This window comes from Misgurnus anguillicaudatus, chromosome 16, assembly GCF_027580225.2.
Source record: "Misgurnus anguillicaudatus chromosome 16, ASM2758022v2, whole genome shotgun sequence".
Lineage (NCBI taxonomy): Eukaryota > Metazoa > Chordata > Actinopteri > Cypriniformes > Cobitidae > Misgurnus > Misgurnus anguillicaudatus.
In genome coordinates this window covers 12,119,124-12,140,756 of record NC_073352.2, presented here as the reverse complement: position 1 = coordinate 12,140,756, position 21,633 = coordinate 12,119,124, and the positions used below count along the sequence as shown (strand labels likewise).

The 21,633-nt window shown below is 38.4% G+C and overlaps 1 protein-coding gene across 3 annotated transcripts in view; it reads right to left on the bottom strand.

Annotated features, from left to right (window-relative positions):
- med12 (mediator complex subunit 12) overlaps positions 1-21,633 on the bottom strand; it is a 36,201-nt gene that overhangs the window by 10,357 nt on the left and 4,211 nt on the right. For 2 of the 3 annotated variants that reach the window (XM_073854124.1, XM_055178053.2), the window contains exons 7-27: positions 21,230-21,502; positions 20,741-20,887; positions 20,560-20,659; positions 20,305-20,441; positions 16,867-16,998; positions 16,493-16,619; positions 16,136-16,365; positions 15,993-16,052; positions 14,134-14,310; positions 13,893-14,037; positions 12,996-13,114; positions 11,374-11,517; positions 9,880-10,043; positions 9,623-9,754; positions 9,312-9,539; positions 6,533-6,677; positions 6,206-6,326; positions 2,377-2,487; positions 2,130-2,243; positions 790-953; positions 92-271 (exon numbers count right to left, since the gene is read on the bottom strand). In XM_073854124.1, the coding sequence (XP_073710225.1) occupies positions 92-271; positions 790-953; positions 2,130-2,243; positions 2,377-2,487; positions 6,206-6,326; positions 6,533-6,677; positions 9,312-9,539; positions 9,623-9,754; positions 9,880-10,043; positions 11,374-11,517; positions 12,996-13,114; positions 13,893-14,037; positions 14,134-14,310; positions 15,993-16,052; positions 16,136-16,365; positions 16,493-16,619; positions 16,867-16,998; positions 20,305-20,441; positions 20,560-20,659; positions 20,741-20,887; positions 21,230-21,502 (3,150 nt within the window). The remainder of the gene's footprint in view (positions 1-91; positions 272-789; positions 954-2,129; positions 2,244-2,376; positions 2,488-6,205; positions 6,327-6,532; positions 6,678-9,311; positions 9,540-9,622; positions 9,755-9,879; positions 10,044-11,373; positions 11,518-12,995; positions 13,115-13,892; positions 14,038-14,133; positions 14,311-15,992; positions 16,053-16,135; positions 16,366-16,492; positions 16,620-16,866; positions 16,999-20,304; positions 20,442-20,559; positions 20,660-20,740; positions 20,888-21,229; positions 21,503-21,633) is intronic. The other variant, XM_073854123.1, reaches the window with a different exon arrangement.

Below are 21,633 nucleotides of genomic sequence, written 5' to 3'. Positions count from 1 at the left end.
ACGTCACATTAACAAGAGAATCAAAACCGCGTGTCTAATGAGACTGCTTTGATTTAATGTGGATTGGGAAAGCAGATGTTGTGATTGTGACCTGCAGGATGCGTTTGATGCGCTGTCTCTGAGGATTCTCGCCCTCATCGCTGTCCAGCTGTCTGTGTGGATAACAGATGAGCTGCAGTAGCCGCTGAGCCTGGATGTTGACCAGCACTGGATCCTGTAGTGCACTGCTGTCCTCTGATAGTGACTTCAGACACCGCTCACCAACCCACTCCTGATGCACAAACACAGTAATAGAAAGTTATATGAAAGCCATTTTTAAATAAATCTAAATTAAAACCAAACTGTTGCTTTAATTGACAACCAGAAGAAGATGCAATGTTTTCTGTCCTGATCGAGTGTGAGGAGGAAGGATTCAAGCAACGAGAAATTTGTCCTTCCACACTGAATGTAAAAATATTAAATGTTGTCACACGTGATTAAGCTTGATTGACAAATATGGTTTTGCTGATTGTGAAGCTCTTTTCCACTGTAGGCATTTGATAAAACATTGTGCCACTCAGAGCTTGGTTTGGAAACTTTAAAGCAGATGAACTGGAAACATCAAAACCCAAATGATGCATTTCCAAAACCCAAATGATGCATTTCCACACCATTTTGGAGGCCACGTCCTTATCTAGACATGCGTTTATGTAACCAAGGAATATTTCTTGGCCAAATGGTCGAATGCCAGTTAGGATTTCGGAAACGGATTACTGTGAGGAAAAGGAGTGTAATGTTTGAATAATTTACCTGCTGACAGATGCTCTTTAGCACATACTTGGCATAAACGACTAGACTGGCTGTTTCAATAGAGACGTTACGGCCTCCGGATTTTTTGGAGCCCATGTCATCCTCTCCGATGTCGTCCAAACCAGCTGGGTGGGAAAAGCCTGAACCCTTCAGCTCAGCATCTCCTGAAAAAATTGGCAAAAAACTGTCAACAGTGATGTCAATCTTAGCTGTGTCCCATTTCTTTGGCTTTTATATTTACGCCTTATTTTAAATTTAAAAATACTATATTAGTAACGCAATGCGTGGCTTTTGCACTTTTAAAAGTATGCTTCCAGACGTGAATAGCCCAATTTAGGGTTTTATTTAGCTATAAGTGAAAAATCTAATTCAGTAGATATTTTTGTTTTAATGCAATTAGTCGATTATTCCCAAAATAATCGTCTGATTAATCGGTCATGAAAATAATAGTCCAATTAATTGATCATGAAAATAATCATTTGATTAATCAGGCATGAAAATAGTAGTCCGATTAATCAATCATGAAAATAGTAGTCCGATTAATCAATCATGAAAATAATCGTCCGATTAATCGACCATGAAAATAATCGTCCGACTAATCGACCATGAAAATAATAATCCGATTAATCGGTCATGAAAATAATCGTCTGATTAATCGATTGTGAAAATAGTCATCAAATTAATCAATCATGAAAATAATCATCCGCTTAATCGGTCATGAAAATAAGCGACCATTTAATCAGTCATGAAAATAATCATCTGATTAATTGTTCATAAAAATAATCATCTGATTAATTGTTCATGAAAATAATCATCAAATTAATCGATCTCGAAAATAATCGACAGATTAATTGATTATGGGGGGAAATTATTATCCGATTAATTGACCATGAAAATAATCGTTAGTTGCAGCCGCAATTGAAATCGTCAAAATATTACAAATGTGCATATCGTAACATGCATATCACAATGGTTTACTATAACTGAATGATTTTAATACTTCAAAAAGTTATGTGGAGTCCAAGTTTTAGGTCAATGCAGATAGCAGTGAAAGTATAGTTTAGGTACATCATTTTTCAAGTTTTCAAAACTATGTAATTACAATTTATATTGATTTTACAAATTTAAAACATACATATCACATATCGTTGATTAGATTATTAAGCAAGTTGCATATTCTTGAATATCATGTAGCTCTAATTTATACCAATTTCCTCCTGTAGAAAACACCAGTGCTTGAAAGACAGTTAAAGTCTTGTTAGTTAAAACTTTAATTATGTTAAGACAAACTAATTGTCCTGTTTGATTCTGCCCAAATGAACTAAAATATTAATCCTTACCCAGCATGAAAACAGCTTTCAAAACTGCAAAAACGGCTCCCACCACTATGCTGTTCTGAGAGGCAGCCAGCAGGTGGCGATCACAAGATGATCTGATCCCAACTGTGGATTTGTCTGTGGAAAGATATGCCAGTATCAGCATTGGACATTTACAAGAGGGGTCTTCAAAGCCTCAAACAGTGCCTTATAGTTAAATGACCACAATAATAATGGATTCATAATAGGATGATTTTAAGGTAAACGTTACCAGATTTGGTGCCATCTTGGGGGCAGGGGTTACGCTGTGGGGTTCTGAACAGATGAAGCAGGATCCTACAGGTCAATCTGGCTCCAGGTTCAGAGTCCTGCTCGCTACAGGCTGTACACACACATACAAACAAGTCACAAACCAGACATATCCAGTCTCTTATTCCATAAAAGGCACAAGCATGACAACACGACCCCCATCATGTCTGGCTCACAGCTGTGTGAACACTGTATAAACAGTATGGGGTGATCAGAGAACTGCAGACTACCACAGACAGACAAACAGATAAACCACCTGTGACTCAAAGGAGAAGTTATTTAAAGGACTCTGAAACTAGATTTAAAGAGACAGTTCACCTAAATATAAAAATTCTGTCATCAATTACACACCCACACACAACAAAAAGACTTTGTGGGATTTTGCTAAATGCCTCAAGGGATCGTTTTCATAGGGAGGATTAAAGCCTTCCAATGGAAAATTCTCATTTATTCCAAGTGTTTTGAAGCCGAACCATAAAATAGCTTATAAGGAGAAGAACTAAGGAAAATTCTTCACTGTGTTTTCAAAACATCTCTTGAATGTCATTTTAAATATTATAGCTCTAAAACGTCATTGAATTTAATTGTAGTACAATCGGTAGAGCATTGTGTAGAGCAGCGCAAGGTCATCCCGGAAACACAAACTTATAAAAAGGAGAAAAGAGTATCCTTTAAAAGATTATTCCAATTTTTATAAGGAAATTTACTGATAATTTACTCACCCCCATGTCATCCAAGATGTTTATGTCTTAACCTCTTATGAAACGGCTGAAATTCCACAAGAGGGTGTATTTGATTCGTTAGACTTTGCTCCACAAACATGACACCCAAATATACCATTACAAGTCTTGAATGAGTAAGTAAGAGTCGAACGAATGTCCACTAGACTAGTGAACTAATTGTTTACAGTTTTTATATCGTAATTCGGTCAGAAACGTCAAGATTGTGAGGTGAAAAAATCGCTTTGGATTAAAAGGCTTGGATATTACATTTCGTTGGATTTATAATCAATTTGTTTTGGACAATTTCACCGAAGCGGATAATGGGAAGATTTTGAAGGTAAACAAACTTTGAAGGTAAACAAACTTAAACGCCGGCCGGTTCAGGTAACTAACAACTAGATTTGGCGACTTCCAAGGCCCCTTTGTGTATGTAGATAAAAAGTCTCATTCTAAGGTAAAAAAAACACATAACGGTTCATTAAAAAAAGGTCTTTATACACAGCTAATGATATAGTTTTTATATTATTTTGCCTTTCTGTCAAGAGATCCTTCTAAAAATTACACACTGGACCTTTAAGTCGAAAAGAAATAACGTTTTTCGAGGAAAACATTCCAGGATTTTTTTTCCATATATTGGACCCCAACAATTTGAAGGTCCAAATTATAAGGGTATAAGAGGGATACGGGTCTTATCTAGCGAAATTTTCGACAAAAAAATAAGTACTTAATAACGCGTTAACGCAAATTCATTTTAACGCAACTAATTTTATTAACGGCGATTAACGCAACGCGCAATTTCTGTTTGACCCTTGGTCCAGCCCATAGCTGAAATAACAGAGACGCAGACAAATGGGATCCTGTCTAAATGATTCAAAGGTTTTCATAGAAATAAGAACATTAACCAAATCGTCTAGCAAATCCAATGCTCTAAATGCTCGTTGGACATCTGAAATGAATATTTATACGCCTGAGGTGTAACGTTCCCGTCCTCCTAATGCTTAATCTAATGCAAAGATGCGTCTCCATTCATTTTGGTTTCGCTTTCATGCATGACTTATAAAATAGACTGCAGGACTTGCTTGATGTTAAAAGAGTCATTAAGAGAGATAAAGTTCGGTACCTGATTATTGTTAAAGAGTTATTAAGAGCGACAAGACTCGAAAGCGATCTCCTCACGCTGACTGACTGATATCTGAAGCGAGTGCGCGACCCGGATATATAGACATCTACACAAAATTAAAGTTTTACAAAATCTGCTTTGATAAGAATTCACGCAGGTAGAATCTATAATCTGTTATGTCTTAAGTAAATGTTTGGTTAACTGTTGGGTAAAAATATCTGATGTGTAACATTATATTAGATCACTTAGATTTTAAGCAGTCTGTCACAATGTCAATCAAACAAAAGAAAAAAAGTTTAACATATATTGATGATGTTTTTGCTTTGTGTGTGCTAAATCTTATAGTTTTATCAGGGATTTTAAGGTATTGTTGTGGTAATTTAATGTATGGATGTGGTGATTTTTCTGGTAATTTAACTTTGCTGACTCTTTCAACTTCAAACAGGTGTAGTTCTGTCATATTTTGTTATATTCCACCAAATCATGCATTTTTCTATGTTTTAATAGAGAATGTCAAAATATGAACAACTATTTTTTTGAAAATTTGGTAATTTCGACTAAATTTGACAGCACATGTCACAAATGGTGCAGCATCAAATAAAAATGGAGAAAGAAAATTCTTCTTAAAGGAAAATGCATACAAAACCATGGCTTGATGGTTCTGTTAAAAATGTAAACAAGCTGTTGTTAACATACATTTGCATAAAGCATCTATATATGTATATATGATCAGAGTATTAAAAACCTAAAAAGTGTTAAATTAGGGTAAATTTAGAACGGATAAAAATGTGCGATTAATTTGCGATTAATCGCGAGTTAACTCATGAAATCATGCGATTAATCTAGATTAATTTTTTTAATCTATTGACAGCCCTAATATATATATATATATAAATAAATATAAACATGTACATACACATGCAAATGTTTCTTAATTATATACTTGCATGTATGTGTGTGCGCGTGTGTGTATTTATACATAATTATTATACACATTACACCAACATATATTATGTAAACAAAAACTTTTATTCTGCAAACGATTAGTCGTGACTAATCGTGAGGCAGCACTACATTCCACAAGCAACAATGTCAGAACGTCCTCCTTCACACTATCAAACACATAAGCGGTAGTTTCCGATACATCATGCGTGACCTTTCGCCGTGATTACATAATAGCTAGTGCAAGATGAGAACTTTTTTTGGCGAAAATAACAATTGTTTTGCTAGATAAGACCCTTATGCCTCAGTTCGGATCATTTAGAGCCCTTTGAAGCTGCAATTAATACCTTAAAATGTTGGGTTCAATGGAAGTCCACTATATGGAAAAAAAATCTTGGAATGTTTGCTTTAAAAAATGTAATTTATTTTCGACCGAAGAAAGAAAGACATAAACATCTTGGATGACATGGGAGTGAGTAAATTATCAGGAAATTTTCTTACGAAAGTGGACTAATCCTTTAGAAAAAAAATTTTTTCCAAAATAAAATGCAATTTCAAAATGTGGCCCATTCACCAACCACTCGTAAAATGGCAAATTAATACTAAAGCGTGCATTCAGATTTACAGAGTAGTCATGCCATGATGATCTCTCCCTCTCTCTGAATAGCTCCTTGTGCAGTTAGTCAAAAAGAGGCAAAGATTGTGAGACGGTGTGTGTGTGTGTGTGTGTGTTTGCGTTTAATCAGCTCTCTGGCTTCAGTGTCCTACCACACACACACCTGTGATGCTAAAGATAGAGCTGCCCAGTGTGAAATGTGAAGACACATCAAACAAGCAGGCAGCTAATATAGATTCTCTGAACTCTCAGAACTTTATTAAGCAACCGTGAACAAACTAAATAACCGTTTCCAAGCGAAACACTGAGGCAGCCAATGACTAGGCGTCATTATGGCAGATGGGTGTGGAATGCTGGGACATGAAAAGTGGTGTTGAGCTGAGAGCCGTACCTGCATTTAGGAGGGAGGGGATGGCCACGCATCGCACCAGATCCTCTAGTAGCAAACACTGCCGAGCTATCAGGATGGCGACGAACGTCGCCAGGGAGTCGTGAAAGGACAGGTCACTCACCTACCCAAAAAAAAAAACACAAATCAAGAATGTCTAATGCAGTCAGTCTAGACGGCACAAATAATGATGCAACGAGTGGCAAAAGTCTTAAGCAAAAAAGAAAGATTGAGTTGATTTGTAAGCATTCAAAGCAGATTTAACAGATCATAGACAATTGATTTGTTGTCAATGGATAAAGAAAATGAACACGGTGGGTGTGGACTTACGTCAACATTGCAGAGAAGATCGTTGAAACCACAGTTGCCGTTGTTTGAGGAGCAGCAGAGAGCTTTGAGAACGCCCAGCCACTCGGCACTGAGAGATCTACAGTACGCTGTCAGCTCCGCACAAAGGATACCGATATCATTTACTCTGAAACAAAGCATGCAGCCTTTATTAACCATAGCCATGATGCTGTGCAGTTGTTCTGCCCTTTACATACCAAATCGATAAAAAAAATTTAGTATACATAAAGAAACATTTATAAAAGCAGTAAGAGACTCGAAACCTGTGATATACACCAAATTATACTGAACATGTGCATATCCACTCCCTCAAGATGTGACTATTATCCCAATATAACATGCCCCTTCTTACCTTAATGTTTAAATACAAACTGGTGATCTTAGGCTACACTTACATGACAACAATGTAGTAAAAAACTGAAAGCAGGGTTCCCACACCTTAGTTAACTTCAAATTCAAGGACCTTTTAAGGACTTTCCAGGTTCAATACCCTCAAATTCAAGGACTAAATGTGCGGACACATTTCAAGTGAGAGCAAAGTTACATCGTGTTACCATTTAAAATTCATTGTTACAGTTCCCTTTCGAGGGAACTCACGCTGTGTCACTGCGGTGACACTTTGGGGACGCCTCCAGTGGTGCGTCTGAATGTATATCAAATCCAACCAATGGTGAGGCTTAACGACAAAGACAGGGTGACGCTGGAGCCAGGAAGTATATCGCTATCTGAAATAATGCCAAAGACGGCGTTACAGAGACTCAGGAAGTATGGCAGGGGAGGCGCAGCATCTCGTTCCCTTCTCACGAAACAACAGTTACATACGTAACCCGAGACGTTTTCATGTGTCAACATTCGATTACAGAAGATATAAGCTTTTAAAGCGAATAGTTTAGCAGGTGTGCTTAAAAGTCTAGAATTTTTATGATATTATCCTACACTACACAGTTAATAATATGGATTTATTTCCAGAAAACTTAAGTCCATAAAATATATTCATTCACTTTCAATGACCTGTATATATGTATATTTTCAAAAACTTCCCAGGGCCTTTAATTTTTCCCCCAGATTTACAAACTTTCAAGGATTTCAAGGACCTGTGCGAACCCTGTGAAAGTATTTCTTTAGAGTTGTGGAAAAATTTCACATGCAAAAAGATTTGAATTCACACGGATCCACCAAAACGACTAATGAACCGTCAACACCAAACAAGAAATGTAACGATTTGTGCGAGTAGATTACATACAAAGTCAATGCAGAGACGCAAATAGATGCAAATTCGCGTGGGGCAATGCACGTTACGTGAATTGGGCGGCACGATTGTGGCGAAAACACACTCTATTCGCCTCAAACACCTCTTTCCGCAATTAAAAATATTCAACCTAAGTGAAAAATTAGCATGACACAAAGTTAAATCCAGCAAGTAATGTACAGCGATGAGATGCCGTTGGTGTGTACACAACATATGCCAGGCCAGTAGACGGCGATGTTACTTTGTAAACAAACTACCGTAAAAAACAGTAAAAGCATCAAGCCGTTTTGTTAGCCAGATGATGAAGTAGGTTTATTACTACAAGTAACCCGTGACTATAAAGCAGCAAAATTGTGTAAACTTTGTTGGAGACAAGCTAATAAACAAATCTTGAGCAGCACAACCTATAGACTGAATTAACGTCACCGTCATCTCAGATTTGCTTATGTGTCAAATAGGCTTGCCGCGATGGTCGGTGAAATGGTGATAACCGGTGCTTCAGCCTCTCACCGGTTAGATCACTTGCCCACCGCGACACCGTCGTTTTGATATTTTCGTGTAATTAAATAATTTAGTTTCGTTAGAGAGAGCAAACACTTACAACTGAATGTGTCTGCTGAATGAATTTAGCGGAGCTGAACGCGCGTCACGTCACAGAGCAGCCGCAGGTGTCAGATTTCATTTATTCCTGTCAGAGTGTGCGAGGCAAGCTGACTGACCAGACGAAGGCAGAAGCCGCGTGGTTACTCGTTTTTGTTATAATATACATATATGATGTTTAATATCACAGAGATCGTTTTGTTTTTTTGTTTTTCATCAAGAAAAATAATAAACCCATCATTCAAGCAGCGCTTTATGGAGAAGTAGCCGGTTGCTTTGCTTGGGACTGGCGGGTTTTGTGCGAATTACCTGGGCACATTGACTTAAGCACTTAATTAAACCAGCTGTTGCACTCGCATTGCACGCAAATTCATACGCGATTTAACGCAGCGTACGCAAGCACTGCATTTAAACAGTTGCGTAATTCAAAAGTGAAAGTAAAATGTGCACGTCTGCATGCGCATTTATAAGCCCCTCCCACCCGGTAAAACCGGGATCACCGGGTTTGTGACGCGCCGATTCACCGGTGAGAAAATTCTGTCACCGCGGCAACCCTAGTGTCAAAATGCCATTGTCATGTAAACAAACATAAAAAAACGTTCCCGTTTTTGGTTGGAAACAATGAACTCCTTATATGCAAGTCAGCTCCACCTTTATTACACCTACAGGACTATACTAAATATGCACCTTAATTACATTTTTCCACCAATACTGATTATTCAAAGTGATATCTGCCAATACCGATAGTTTACATAATGGGCATTAATCTTGAACATTAAACTAGTGATGTTTCTTCACTTTTTCTATACAAAAAGCTCAAACTGAGGAAGGATATGTCGAGCATGACTATATATAAATAAGCATTAAAATACATGGCTTACAACTTTACTCAAATATCAAAGCCAGACAGACCTCTCTGGATCACGGTGGTCCACGCAGACATCCATGAGCACGTTACACACAAAGCTGTATCGGTTTGCTGGGCTATCATTGAGGATCTTTCCCACCATGGAGTGGTTGAGATTGTGGGCGGTGGGGTTAGCAATAGCATCGATCATGAAAATCTGATCCCACAGCATGTTTGAGTCCGACGGGTCGATGTTCCAATAGATGGAGTTCTTCACCTTTGAACAGAACTCGCTGTGGAAAAACAGCCATTTAAATAACGGCATTTAAATGAACTACAAGCACACAGACGAAACAAATGGCCTCAGTGTCTTTACCTGAAAATCTCTCCAAACTTGCTTTTCAGGTGACTGCAGGATGTATAAAGGTCGTACAGATAGGCCAGGATACAACGTTCAGCTGAAGAGCAGTCTGCAGGGTTCACACCAGACTTGACCACAATCCGCAGACTGCCAGACATAAACATCATGTTCATATATCACGTACCTTTCCAAATTTATTCAAATATACATCGCACCAATATATGCTTCTCAAACCGTCCAGTCAAGTGGTACATGAGATTAAAATGGCGTACCCGTCGAACACCTGTGCGGTCTGATCAGGGTTGAGGATGAGGCAGGAGTGATATCTCCGTAGGACGGCCACGATACACAGACAGAGTCCTGTAGTGTAACTGCCCGCCAGGTTAGAGGATTTCAACAGGAGTTCAGCTTCCACCAGACTCAATTCATTTAGCAGCTAGACGTAAACACAAACTTTGGTCAAACATCATCATACAAACACACAAACATCAGGTTCAATACTACAACAACAAAATGCAGTCAACATCAAGCTAATCACTATTACAACAACATGGAACTTCAAATGATTTCTTTATGTGATATTTTATATTTAAAAAAAAAAACATTACAACTAAACAGCATTAGTATTATTAGGGCTGCGCGGTATACCAAGTTTTGGAAATATATCTGTATTTTTTACAGGATGAGAAAATTCCCATCTATATTGGTATGTTCAGAACAGACATAAGCTTTCCAACTAGCTTGCATGTTCTGCAGCTGTATATTTGCAAACAGAGAGGAAAGCCTTTTGAATTTACATTTGAACTCTTTCGTCGCTATTGACGAGATATGTCGTCAATCAAGAGAAAACGCTTCCCTGCCAATGACGAGTTTTTCAGACTTTCCGCAATACCGCTATTATCCACCAGGTGGATTATCCACCATAATTCCACAACTTTTCAAACCCGGAAGTATTGCCCATTGCAAGCGGCTGCATGTCCGTGTCTGTTTTAAAGATCGCTCTGAATGGGATCTCTATTAAAAGTCCGTCACAAAAATTTAATTATCTCTGCTTTTGCTCAAAATGTGGCGTTTTTGCAGAAACCTACTCATAGGTAGGATGAAACGTTTTTTTTTTTTTTTGTTTGAAAGCAGAGTGTCTGTTCTTTCATTTGGTATATTGTATGTTTATATATTTAAAGAAGAACATTTTCTGGAAAGCATTAAACTTTTGTGAAAATCGTGAAAAACGCTGGCGCTGGCTGGCAACTTTTTTTAAAAAATGCGGGCGGCGAAAGAGTTAATAAACGTGATTGTGGCATCTCATACAAGGCTTGGACGTGAATGTAAACATGTATTCCACTTTGTAGAAAATACAGAGGGATTTATTATATATTGCCCTTACCGAGAAATGAATTTCGTTCAATATATGTACAACGATTTCAATGTATGCACCAAAATCCAAAAGAGAGGTAGCGCTGTGTAAATTCTACAATGTTTTATTATATAACCAACATGTGTTTCATATTTCCAGGAAAAGAAAGCATCACAACAAGTGAGACATGTTTCACTGTTGCATAAAACAAATCAGCCATTAAACAATATAAACAAAGAAACAATAATAAATATCATTTTATGAAAGATTTTGATCCACTTTAAATGTTGACAAGTGTATATTATTCACATCGACCTAAAAAGTGACCATACATGACTTAAGTATTAAAATTAAATTATTTAAAATATCTGTATATTGCACAACCCTAGCGAGAGATGATAATTTAACATACCTGTATGGCAAAGTCAATTAGGCCACTTATATTGAGAGAGTACTCCATGAGGTCAAAGATAAACTGGATATGTTGGACCAGTGGGAGGTGATAGGACATCCCTAAGGCAAAGCTGGTGATCTGTTCCAGAACATTCCTGGACACCTGTAAAAAACAAACATGTACAGATCAGTGTTTCCCCAAATATATTGCTCATTCATTGTTCGTCAATGTTGATAATCAAATTATTAATGATGCATTTGTTAGAGAAAATAATCCAGTTTTTTTTTTTACATATTATCTGTTCTGTTGTCAGACATAAAACTAGTAGACTATAAAGTAGTGAGTAATCACGACCTCGTGTTTAATCCAACCAGCTGTCCCTTTAACTGATACATAAACACGATTTATAATCGTCTGACAAAATCACCATACATTTACATTGAAGCCTTACTGCTGTTGCTGCTTGTCTTTTTGTGTTAGTTGCTTTTTTATTTCAAATGTGAGTTTTATTGTATATCGCGTAGCCTAATAGCGCAGACAATTAGGTGCAAATTCAGAAATATGACAGCATACACTGTTACTGATACACAGAGTTACTACAAAACACGTGCGCTGTGCGGGCATACAGCATGATAGAGAGGGAGAGAATGCACGCGTGTGGGAAACACTAATGCTAACCTTTCGTCAAATCATGATAAACTCGATCAGCCGTCTTCTCTGTCAGTAACATCAGTGACTGTTGATGTTTACGCAAAAAAAAAAATTATACGAAGAAACAGACTTTGAAAGCACCGTCACCTTTTCAGTTATGTGAGAGAGGTGCGCGCTGCACGCAACACGAGAGAGCACGCGCGTGGTGAATTAAGCCGAACAGTAAAATATAAATGTGCGCACTTAATTGGATAATTGTAAATGTGCAAACACAGACAGAAAAGAAATGTACCTGACACGAAATTACCCAAACCTAACGTGCATACATCTTACTCTTTTTATGAAAGACCTGACCCTAAAAATCAGAACCAAGTCCGACCCGACCCAGTGGCAAATTTTTTAACCCGACTGGACCCGAATGTAAACGGCACCTGCTGCCCCACACACACTAGTAAGACAGAAAGCAACCCCGGTGGCCACGCAAGCAATTTGGCCCACTGCTTTATTATCTTACGACAAAATTAAGGTAACCGCTACAGTGTGCATTTAAAATTGATTGACAAGTCTGGCTCAACGAAAATTAACCTAGCCACAAGACAAACAAAGGGGGGGTTGGAAAAGGACTCGATGCAAGCACGTGAGATAGTTCAGGTCTTCTCGGTTCCGTTCAGCAAAAACACATTGCCGCTTATATTATACCCAGCTTTTAGACACAACCCCGCACGGGTCGGACCACAGGTTTTCAGACCTTAGTGGACTCATGAAGGCCTCTACACAGATGCTGTGAATCAATCAATGACCAGCCAAACTAGTATAGATCCCTATAATTTTTAATTCGCCATTTTTGCAGCAAGAAACACAATGAGTAAGGTAAGAAATGGAAATATAGATGTTGCGCATGCATAGCACATCAATGCCAATCCACCTCTTTAAGGTCACAATGCCGACAGTTAACCAAACAGCAGTTGATGGATATGAGCGGCGCTGACCTGAGAGGTGACCTGGTGTTGATCAAAGTGTGAGAGATGCTGGAATTTAGAGAAAATGTCTTCGGCGGTGGGAAAAGCTTCTGGTTTACTCCTCTTCCTCTTCTGGCCTTCCTCACCTCCTGGGAAAAAGGGAAAGCAATCAATTTGAGAAAAATCAATAAATACACAGCACACAGGAAAGTTAACAGGATTTCGGCAGGATGAAATGTCATTATTCCTATCCGACTACAATAAGTGCAGCCATCAGTCAGCCTGTCAAACGGCTTTTAAAATGAAAACCGCCCAGACTTATTCACAGGAAGGGCGACAGGTCAGCATTTCATGCTGTGCCCGAAATAATAATAAGTGCTTAATGTCAAGACCAAGCCGGCCTTCAGTCTAGTGCAAGTGAAATAATGGGATGTTCAATTACACCTCCATTAAAAGGTAAAAGCAAACACGGTGCTTCCTTTACTGAATGGGGTCAGCAGCTACGGTGGAATATAATAAGTCCATGAAGGCTATTAGCATCGAAATGAGGCTTCGCCCATGAATATTCAATGACGGCAAACACCGTGAAAGGTCATTTACTGTGAATGAAGAGAGGAACTAAAAGAAAGAAAGAGAGCGTTAATGATGAATAATCCTTGGGGAAATACAGACAACCAAATGTCACGCCAACGAAGCTAAAAGGTGAAGTAAAATTACACAACGTTACTAATGTCACATTCAGCGCAGAATGATTCATGCTACACACCACAGCAATGAATGTAAAAGCAAAGAGCCATTATCGTATTTACAAAATGAGTCATATAGTCAGTCAATTTAGTAATTTTAGTAATTTAGTCATTCAGTGACTAAATTAAGATATGAAAGAGCCGTGTGTTTCGGGTGAGGGTCAGGTTTTCATCTCTGCACCTGTCTCTGCTGTACTCTTGCGGTTAAGAACTTTCAGGATGTCTTTGGTGATCTTCTTGATGGTGTGTCGCGCCTCATCTCGCTGTTTGCCGACCCCATAAAGAACCACCAGACGCTGGTTACACTCGTGACTTGCGCTCTCCTCCTAGACAACATATTTAAATGTTTTAAGTCTCCCAAAGTGAACCAAGTGTATTATAGTTGTACACCCTGTACAGTTTTTTTATGATTTTTGTCTCACCTGTGGAATGGGGAAGTGGGTGGCATACTGTATGTGGCGGGGCTGCTCATAAACCAAGGGGAAGGCCGGATCCATGCCCTTATCCTTGGCAGTGTTCTTGTTTTCCTGCTCTGTGGCAGGTTTCTCCGGGGAGGGGCTTCCCTTCGACTCACAGTGCATTGGAGGTGAGAACATCTGCTAAGGGATGAAGAATAAAGTTGTAATTTTAATAGGGGTGACCCCGAATAGTCGAAGATTCGATGCATCGATAGGAGAAGCCTGATTCGACTACCAATCTCACAGTCGAATCATTGCAGATGTGTTATGAAATGAGGATCATTCAATTTTGGCGGTATATGGGTGCACATTATCTGATTTCACATATAACAGCTTTCTCCCAATATATTAACATACAGCATATTATGATAATGTTATGCAAATAATATGTGAAGCAGTAGCAGCTTTCAATAAATATTTTTAAAATGCGTTAATAAATCCAGCAACCCCTGTGACCGGTCTACACGTCAATAAGAGGTTCCTATGTTAATAAACCATTGCCTCTTTGTTTCTACATTAAAAGACAAAGCTGGCAATTCTGGCTATACTTTCGTTCTTTAAATAATTTATTTATTTTATTTTATTTATAAATCACTCTGGGTTATCTGATTTATCTATTTGGCTTGTGTTTTGTTTCCGTGCACTTCAGGGATTATGCACATATTTGTTCTGCACCTTGTTACTTTCTGACCTTATTTTATTATTTTATTTTATTTATTATAAACATAAATTCTGAGGTCATTTAAGTCTGCAAATTTTGGATTGCTTTTTGTTGTATAATGTTGCGTGCTGGCCATGCTGGCGCATGCAATTTAGCCGAACGCGCTAGGTGCTCTGCATCTGATATTTAGGAGTTCATCAAACTAAACATTAAAAAACGATGTTTTTCGACGGGTATAAGTTTTAAAATGTATTTAAAACAGGGTGGTTATCTTGTCAAAGGTTAAACTACAAAACAGGTAAGCCGTTTCTTTATATTTCGTTGATGACACGGAAAATATCTGCACCTAACGTACATTTATGCCTGACACGACTGTCTTTCTTGTGATTTAATAATATGGTTGGTGTTCACTTTCAAATAATAGAAAATAGATTTCTGAAATAAATAATCTAATATTACCAGGTGTTTCGGTACCTAAAGTGAATAGAGATGATCAAATTTAAAGTAAGCAAGTAGGTATTTCTGTGCTAAATAATAACGCGTAGCGTCTGTAAAATCATTATTTTATGAATTTTTATACATTAATGAATTGTATATAAAGCTTAGTTTTTATCATTTACTGTAACAATAACAAATTATATGTCATATGTCGTTTTTTTGGTTATGACTGCTTTGACACGCTAAATCTCCAAATTTAATAAAATCATTAAATTGTAGCAGGGGTTTCCAAGGCAGGATCACATGTATTTTTTTAGGTTTAGTTATCAAAATGTTTTTTGTTATATCTTTGTGTGATGTTCTGTAGACCGTGGCTTTAAAATGTTATGAGGAATGATTAAACAAATGTTTATGTTGCCTTACATTTTACCTAAAAAAATATATAAATGCATTGTCAGTTTTGTCTTCGTTCATCACTTAAAAAACAGTTTTGGTCACTTTATCAGAAAGTTGTTTATGTGTGCTGCTTGTGAAAGAAAATAAAAGTTACCCATTTGTACCGGGTCTGGCCCCCTCCCATGCGCACACACACACATAGATGATTATAGAAAGATTTGACAATTCTGATTCGAATATGTAAAGCCTTAGTCGAGGACACCCCTAAATTTTAATAACCATTCAATAACATGTGGCTAGCATTGTTCAGAAAATGACTTTCTCCTACCTCATCAAAGTTAGCGCTGGAGTTATGATCGATCTCCATTGACTCAGATAGACCAGTATCCTAAAAACCAAGCAAGATTGATGTAAAAACACATTTAACCAACCAATCCAATCCAATATGTCACAACAAAATTATCTTCATGCCTCCATTTTAACGCTGCTTCCCGCATCCTGTTCTTTGCGCTCAGATTCGTCCGACGGCTCTTCGCTGGGGGACCGCGGCCGGGGCAGATGAGAGTCGGAGGCTAGGTCGCCACGGGAGATGAGCGTGCACATGTAGATGTTGTGGGAGAAGACATCGTGACGGATGAGCTCGCAGAAAAGAAGCACGAGATTGGAGAATTCGACCCGCTCGCTTTCGTTTCCAGGCTCAGCTTTATGAACACAAACAGAGACGGCAGTTAGCTCAGACGTTTGCATCTATAATCCATCCCTAAAGCAGCTGGCAAATTAATGGTTGTGGAAATTTAAACACTTACAGGTGTTGCTATATTAACTTACTGAGCACAGGGGCCTGTGTGTCGAGAAACTGCAAGAGGACGTCCTGAAAGACAGGCAATGTGGCGGCAGAGAGAGACCCTGAGGATACAGAGCCCTTCTCATCCACAACCTCTGACTCTCCACATCTCTATAAACACAAAACACACACAGAAAGAGCAACGTCAGATAAACAGCAGATATATGTGACCCAAACTTGACTTGAGTAACTGGAGTAAGATGATTATTAATGATTAAACTTTGATGCTTATAATCTCATTTTAAGACTATGATACTTAAGCCTGGATTTCACAAACAAGGTCATGTTTTAAACTGAACATTTTATAAGGCTATTCCTTCCATCATTGTATCATTGTTAAGAATCAAGTTTGTCCCACCTCTGCCTCAATCTCAGTTTGTCTCTTCTCCAAGAGTTTGGCCACCACCATGGCTCGGTGTGGTCCTGACCTTTTACAAGAAACAGCCCACTCACACAGCAGGGTGACCACTGCATCATCATCTGGACTCATCTACAGACACACACACAATGACTATTCATTTGCTTTACGCTATTAAAAAGTGTATTGTGCATACGTTTTACAAATATGTGACTTTAAAGGTAACAGATAACAGTCCAATTCATTTAATTTTAAGAGTTTTGAGAAACCTTTAAAAAAATTAATTTCCATCAACTGCCTAGTGATCTGAGAGAACCAGAAACAATAATATTAATAACAATTAATTATTTCATTTAATATAATAATTTGATGCAATTTTTACAAACATTATTTAATATTAATAAATATGCATATTAATTTTTGCAACTTAATAAATATTCATGATTTTCCAAATACAGTATAACATATGCAACACAAAGGTCATTGGTTTGAGTCCCCGGAAACACACATACTGACAAAATGTATAGCTTGAATGCACAGTACAGGTCGAAGTATAAACGGTTTCAGCAGTAACAACATAAACAAACGGGTTCGTGGAACAAACGTAACTTCCGGTAAACTCTGCTAAGAATTAATAACAATAGAGTTATTTTAGAGTAATTTAATTCTGATAACAAGCTAAATAATTAACAAGTATATTACCTTAGTTCAAATCATAGTTAAAGTGTATCAAAAACTACACTGAGCTAACGTTACTGTGTAAAATGTGAACTATTTAATGTATACAATGTTAACTACAGATGGGCTGCCAAACCTCCCTGCAAATAGAGGTGATCCATATTTATTTGATATATATATATATATTTTTATATATATATATATATAAATAAAATAAATTTTTCAGACGAACACATTTTAAGTTATTTTAGGAAATGTTTTAGATCTTTCAGTTAATTAAATGTAAAGTTACGGTCCACTCCTTCAAGTCCCAAAAATGTGCATCCATCCTTCACAAAAAAAATCCAAACGCCTCCAAAAGGCCATCTGAGGGTAATTGTTGTAGAAATATCCACATTTAAAACTTTATAAATGAAAATAACTAGCTTCCGTTAGCGCTGCCACCTTAGTCGCGTCCGCATTCAAGATGAGAGCGTATGCAGCTTTCGGAGGTTTTTCTACTGCTGCTTTGTGCCCCCGCCCTCCGCATTTGTCATACGTCACAAATACAGAGGAGTCTAAAACCCCATTCACACAGACCTCTGGTCCCAGAAAATACCCGTAAAATTGCCAGACAAGCGTCTGTGTGAACAAAAACTCGTTCCGTTAATCTTCTGGGATCGTTGCCGGAAAGAGGACCTAGTAAGATACGCGGGTAACCCTCTGTGTGAACAAGAAGCCGGACGAATGCCGTAATGGGCGTGTCGAAGTGAGGATGCTCGCATCATCACAACACAAGTTATGGTTCAGCTCCTTACAACGAGAGATAACATGCATATAAACATTCACCACGAGAAATGTTGCAAACTAGATTGAAGCAGTTATCAGGAAATGATAAATGAGACACATAAACAATGACGCACGTGCCGTAGTGAGGACACGCGTGTCATGGCAACATGAAGTTGGTTCAACTCTTTAAAATGAGGGATTTACAACATTCACTACGAGAAATGTCAGCAAACGGGACTGAAGCAGATATCAGGTAAGTTAACTTGTAATTACTGCACTGAAACGGAGATCATTCAGCAGCATAAAAGAATATCGCGTCACATGCTCATTTGAGCTATAATAAACGAAAATACCCGCGCGTCATCCCAACAAGATATATCGTTCAGCTCCTCAAAATGCGGGTTTTAAATGCATATAAACAATCACAATGAGAAATGTCTAAAACTGTATCAAAGCAGAAATCAGAGAGCTCGTCAAATATCCACTCTGAAGCTGAGATCATTCACCAGCATAGAACTGTGCATTCACGCGCTCCTTTGTAGTCTTATTATAAACAAAAATGCACGCGAGGTGTTTCTGGAGAGAGAAATAATAAATAATATGCATACTTCAGACGCTGCGTAGAAGAGAGGGCGGGACTTTTAACAGGTCACGTGTCTTTCCGGGACCGGGTAATCATGTCAGTGTGAATGAATAAAATATCCAACGGTCCCGGAAAATTCCAGGATGCCTGTCCCGTGTATCTTACGGAATATCTGTGTGAAAAGGGCTTAACATGGCGGTGCTACTGGAAGCTAGATATTTTCATTTATAAAGTTTTAAATATGGAAATTTCTACAACAACACCGCACGGATTACCCTCAGAAGACCTTTGTTTATCATCCTGGAGCCGTTTGGATTTCTTTGGGGAAGGATATATGCACATATTTTGGAGTTGAAGAACGTGGACCCCGTAACTTTACTGTTTAGCAGCTGGAATATATAAAACATTTTCTAAAATAACTGAAAATGTGTTTGTCTGAAAAATGATGAACATATGCATCTCGGACGGCTTCGGGGTGAGTAAATCATAAGGGTGTCACGATTTCAATTTTAAATTGATCGAAATTAAGTCACAACCTCGAACTTCGAATTAAAAAATTGGATCGTCGATGCTGCCACGCCCCCATGTCACGTCCGGTCGGCTTGCCAACGGGGGAAAATAAACTCTCAGAAGTGCCTTTAAAAACATCCATCCAGCGGAACGCGATTTATATTTTAAACACGAGGGATGTATTGCTACAACTCCTTGAAATGCATATCATAAACAGAATTACTACCTAGTGAGCTGCCTTCGGACAGAGCGCAGCTCTCTGCACGTGCACGAGAGAGCCGCCAAGATGCAGCGGGTTATATTTTAAACAAAAGGTATAGTTTGCCTCAGCTCGCATGAAACGCATAAAACTGAACAAATACGTAAGGATTATTACTTTAGTTTATGTTTAGACTTTGGACAGATGCGAGATGCGCATGCACGTGAGACAGAGAGAAACGCAACTGCTTATGACGGACCGGTTTTATTTCAGATAAGAGGAGTCCAAGACGCGCGCATTAAGTCTATCTGCGTGCAAGAAGGAATTCTCTCTCTACAAGCTCTCTCTCGCGTAAAGTAAAGCCCACAAACCCCCATGCGACGAAAAGCACGCAATGTGCATGTTAATGAGAAACTATAATAATAATAATAATAATAATAATAATAATAATAAAGGCATATAATTTTTTGTCTTCATTTAAAAATCGAGAATCGAATTGAATCGTGACATCAGAATCGAAAATGTAATCGAATCGAGGATTTGGAGAATCGTGACACCCCTAGTAAATCATCATGGGTTTAATATCATTTTTGGCCGAACTATACATTTAAAATGTTCCTACTTTTTCAACTCATTTAGATTAGCCACTACTTCCATAACCCATTATTTTAAAAAATAAAATAAAAACATAGTTGTCTACCTCGTGTCCATCCTTGCTTTGTCCTGAGCCAAAGATCCGGTTATACAGAGAGTCCAGAGAATTGCTGAAGTCTGACTTCTCAAAGCTATGGTTATCCAAAACCTCCAACGTATGCAGAACCCGACTGATGGTAAAACCTATTGCATGCACAGACATCACATCATGGGTTTACAGTCCTTTACATGCTATACAAGTATTATATTCCTGTTAAAAATAACCAATCTTGAAGACCTCAAGCACATAAAGTTCACTCACCAGCTGTTGTTTCCTGACACTTATCAAAAGACCAGCGAAACTCCACAGCCTGGCCTCGCTCTTTAATCTGCTCTTCGATCTCTCTCACTTTAGCTCGAACCTGCGAGAAATCGCATTACTTTAAACCAGTTCATCATCAAACAGGACAGTTGATCAAATCAAGAGACTCTATCAGCTATACCTGCTGGTTGAACGTGCTGTTGCCCCCAGGCATGGGTAAGTTGGAAGGGGCGATGGGCAGAAGATCTAAAGGGGACCCGGTCTTAATTCGGCTATCTGTCAGAGAGTAATGCCAAACCAGAGCGCTGGGGCAACACAACACAATACTCTGCAGAGAGACAAGGTTAACATCAGAAAAAAAAGTCACAAATTATCTACAACAGTGGTTCTCAAACTGAGATGGTGCCAGGGGGGCCCCAGTTTAATGACATTTTATAAAATACATTATTTTTCATAAATTTGGTGTAAATTAACCTCAGAAAAATAAAGATACTAACCAACAGCACTACATTGTATAATTTAATATGTTTTGTTTAAATCAAATTTTAATGTTTTATGTCAAAAATATTCTTTGGGGGGCGATGAAAAGATGCACTGTACACAAGGGGGGGCCGCACGCCAAAAAACGTTAAGAACCACTGATCTATAACATATTCCCATATCGCAATACCTGCAACATGCAGCTTAGTCCAAACACCACCGGTCTGTGCTGAGGGCAGATATAGAAATCTGTGAAGGGCGTCTGAGGCTGGTTGCCCCCTGAAGGCTGGGAGGTCGGGGTGGGCGGCAGTGCATTCCCTTGCTGTGCTGAAATACCATGGGCTGGGTGCCCGCCTGGACCTGGTCCGAGACTGCCATCACTCAGCAGCAAATTGAGCCGGCGTGTGCAGAAATAAGCCAGCCGCCTGGATAAATAGGCTGACTGCACAAACTCCCCGGAGTACTGAATGACAAAATGACAAGAATAGGAAAAAATAATGAGACTTCATTTAGAAAACTAAAGTGTCAGGAACTTTAATTCTGTTATAAATTGGCCAAGACTGAATGCTCATATTTTTATTCATTTTGGGGGAA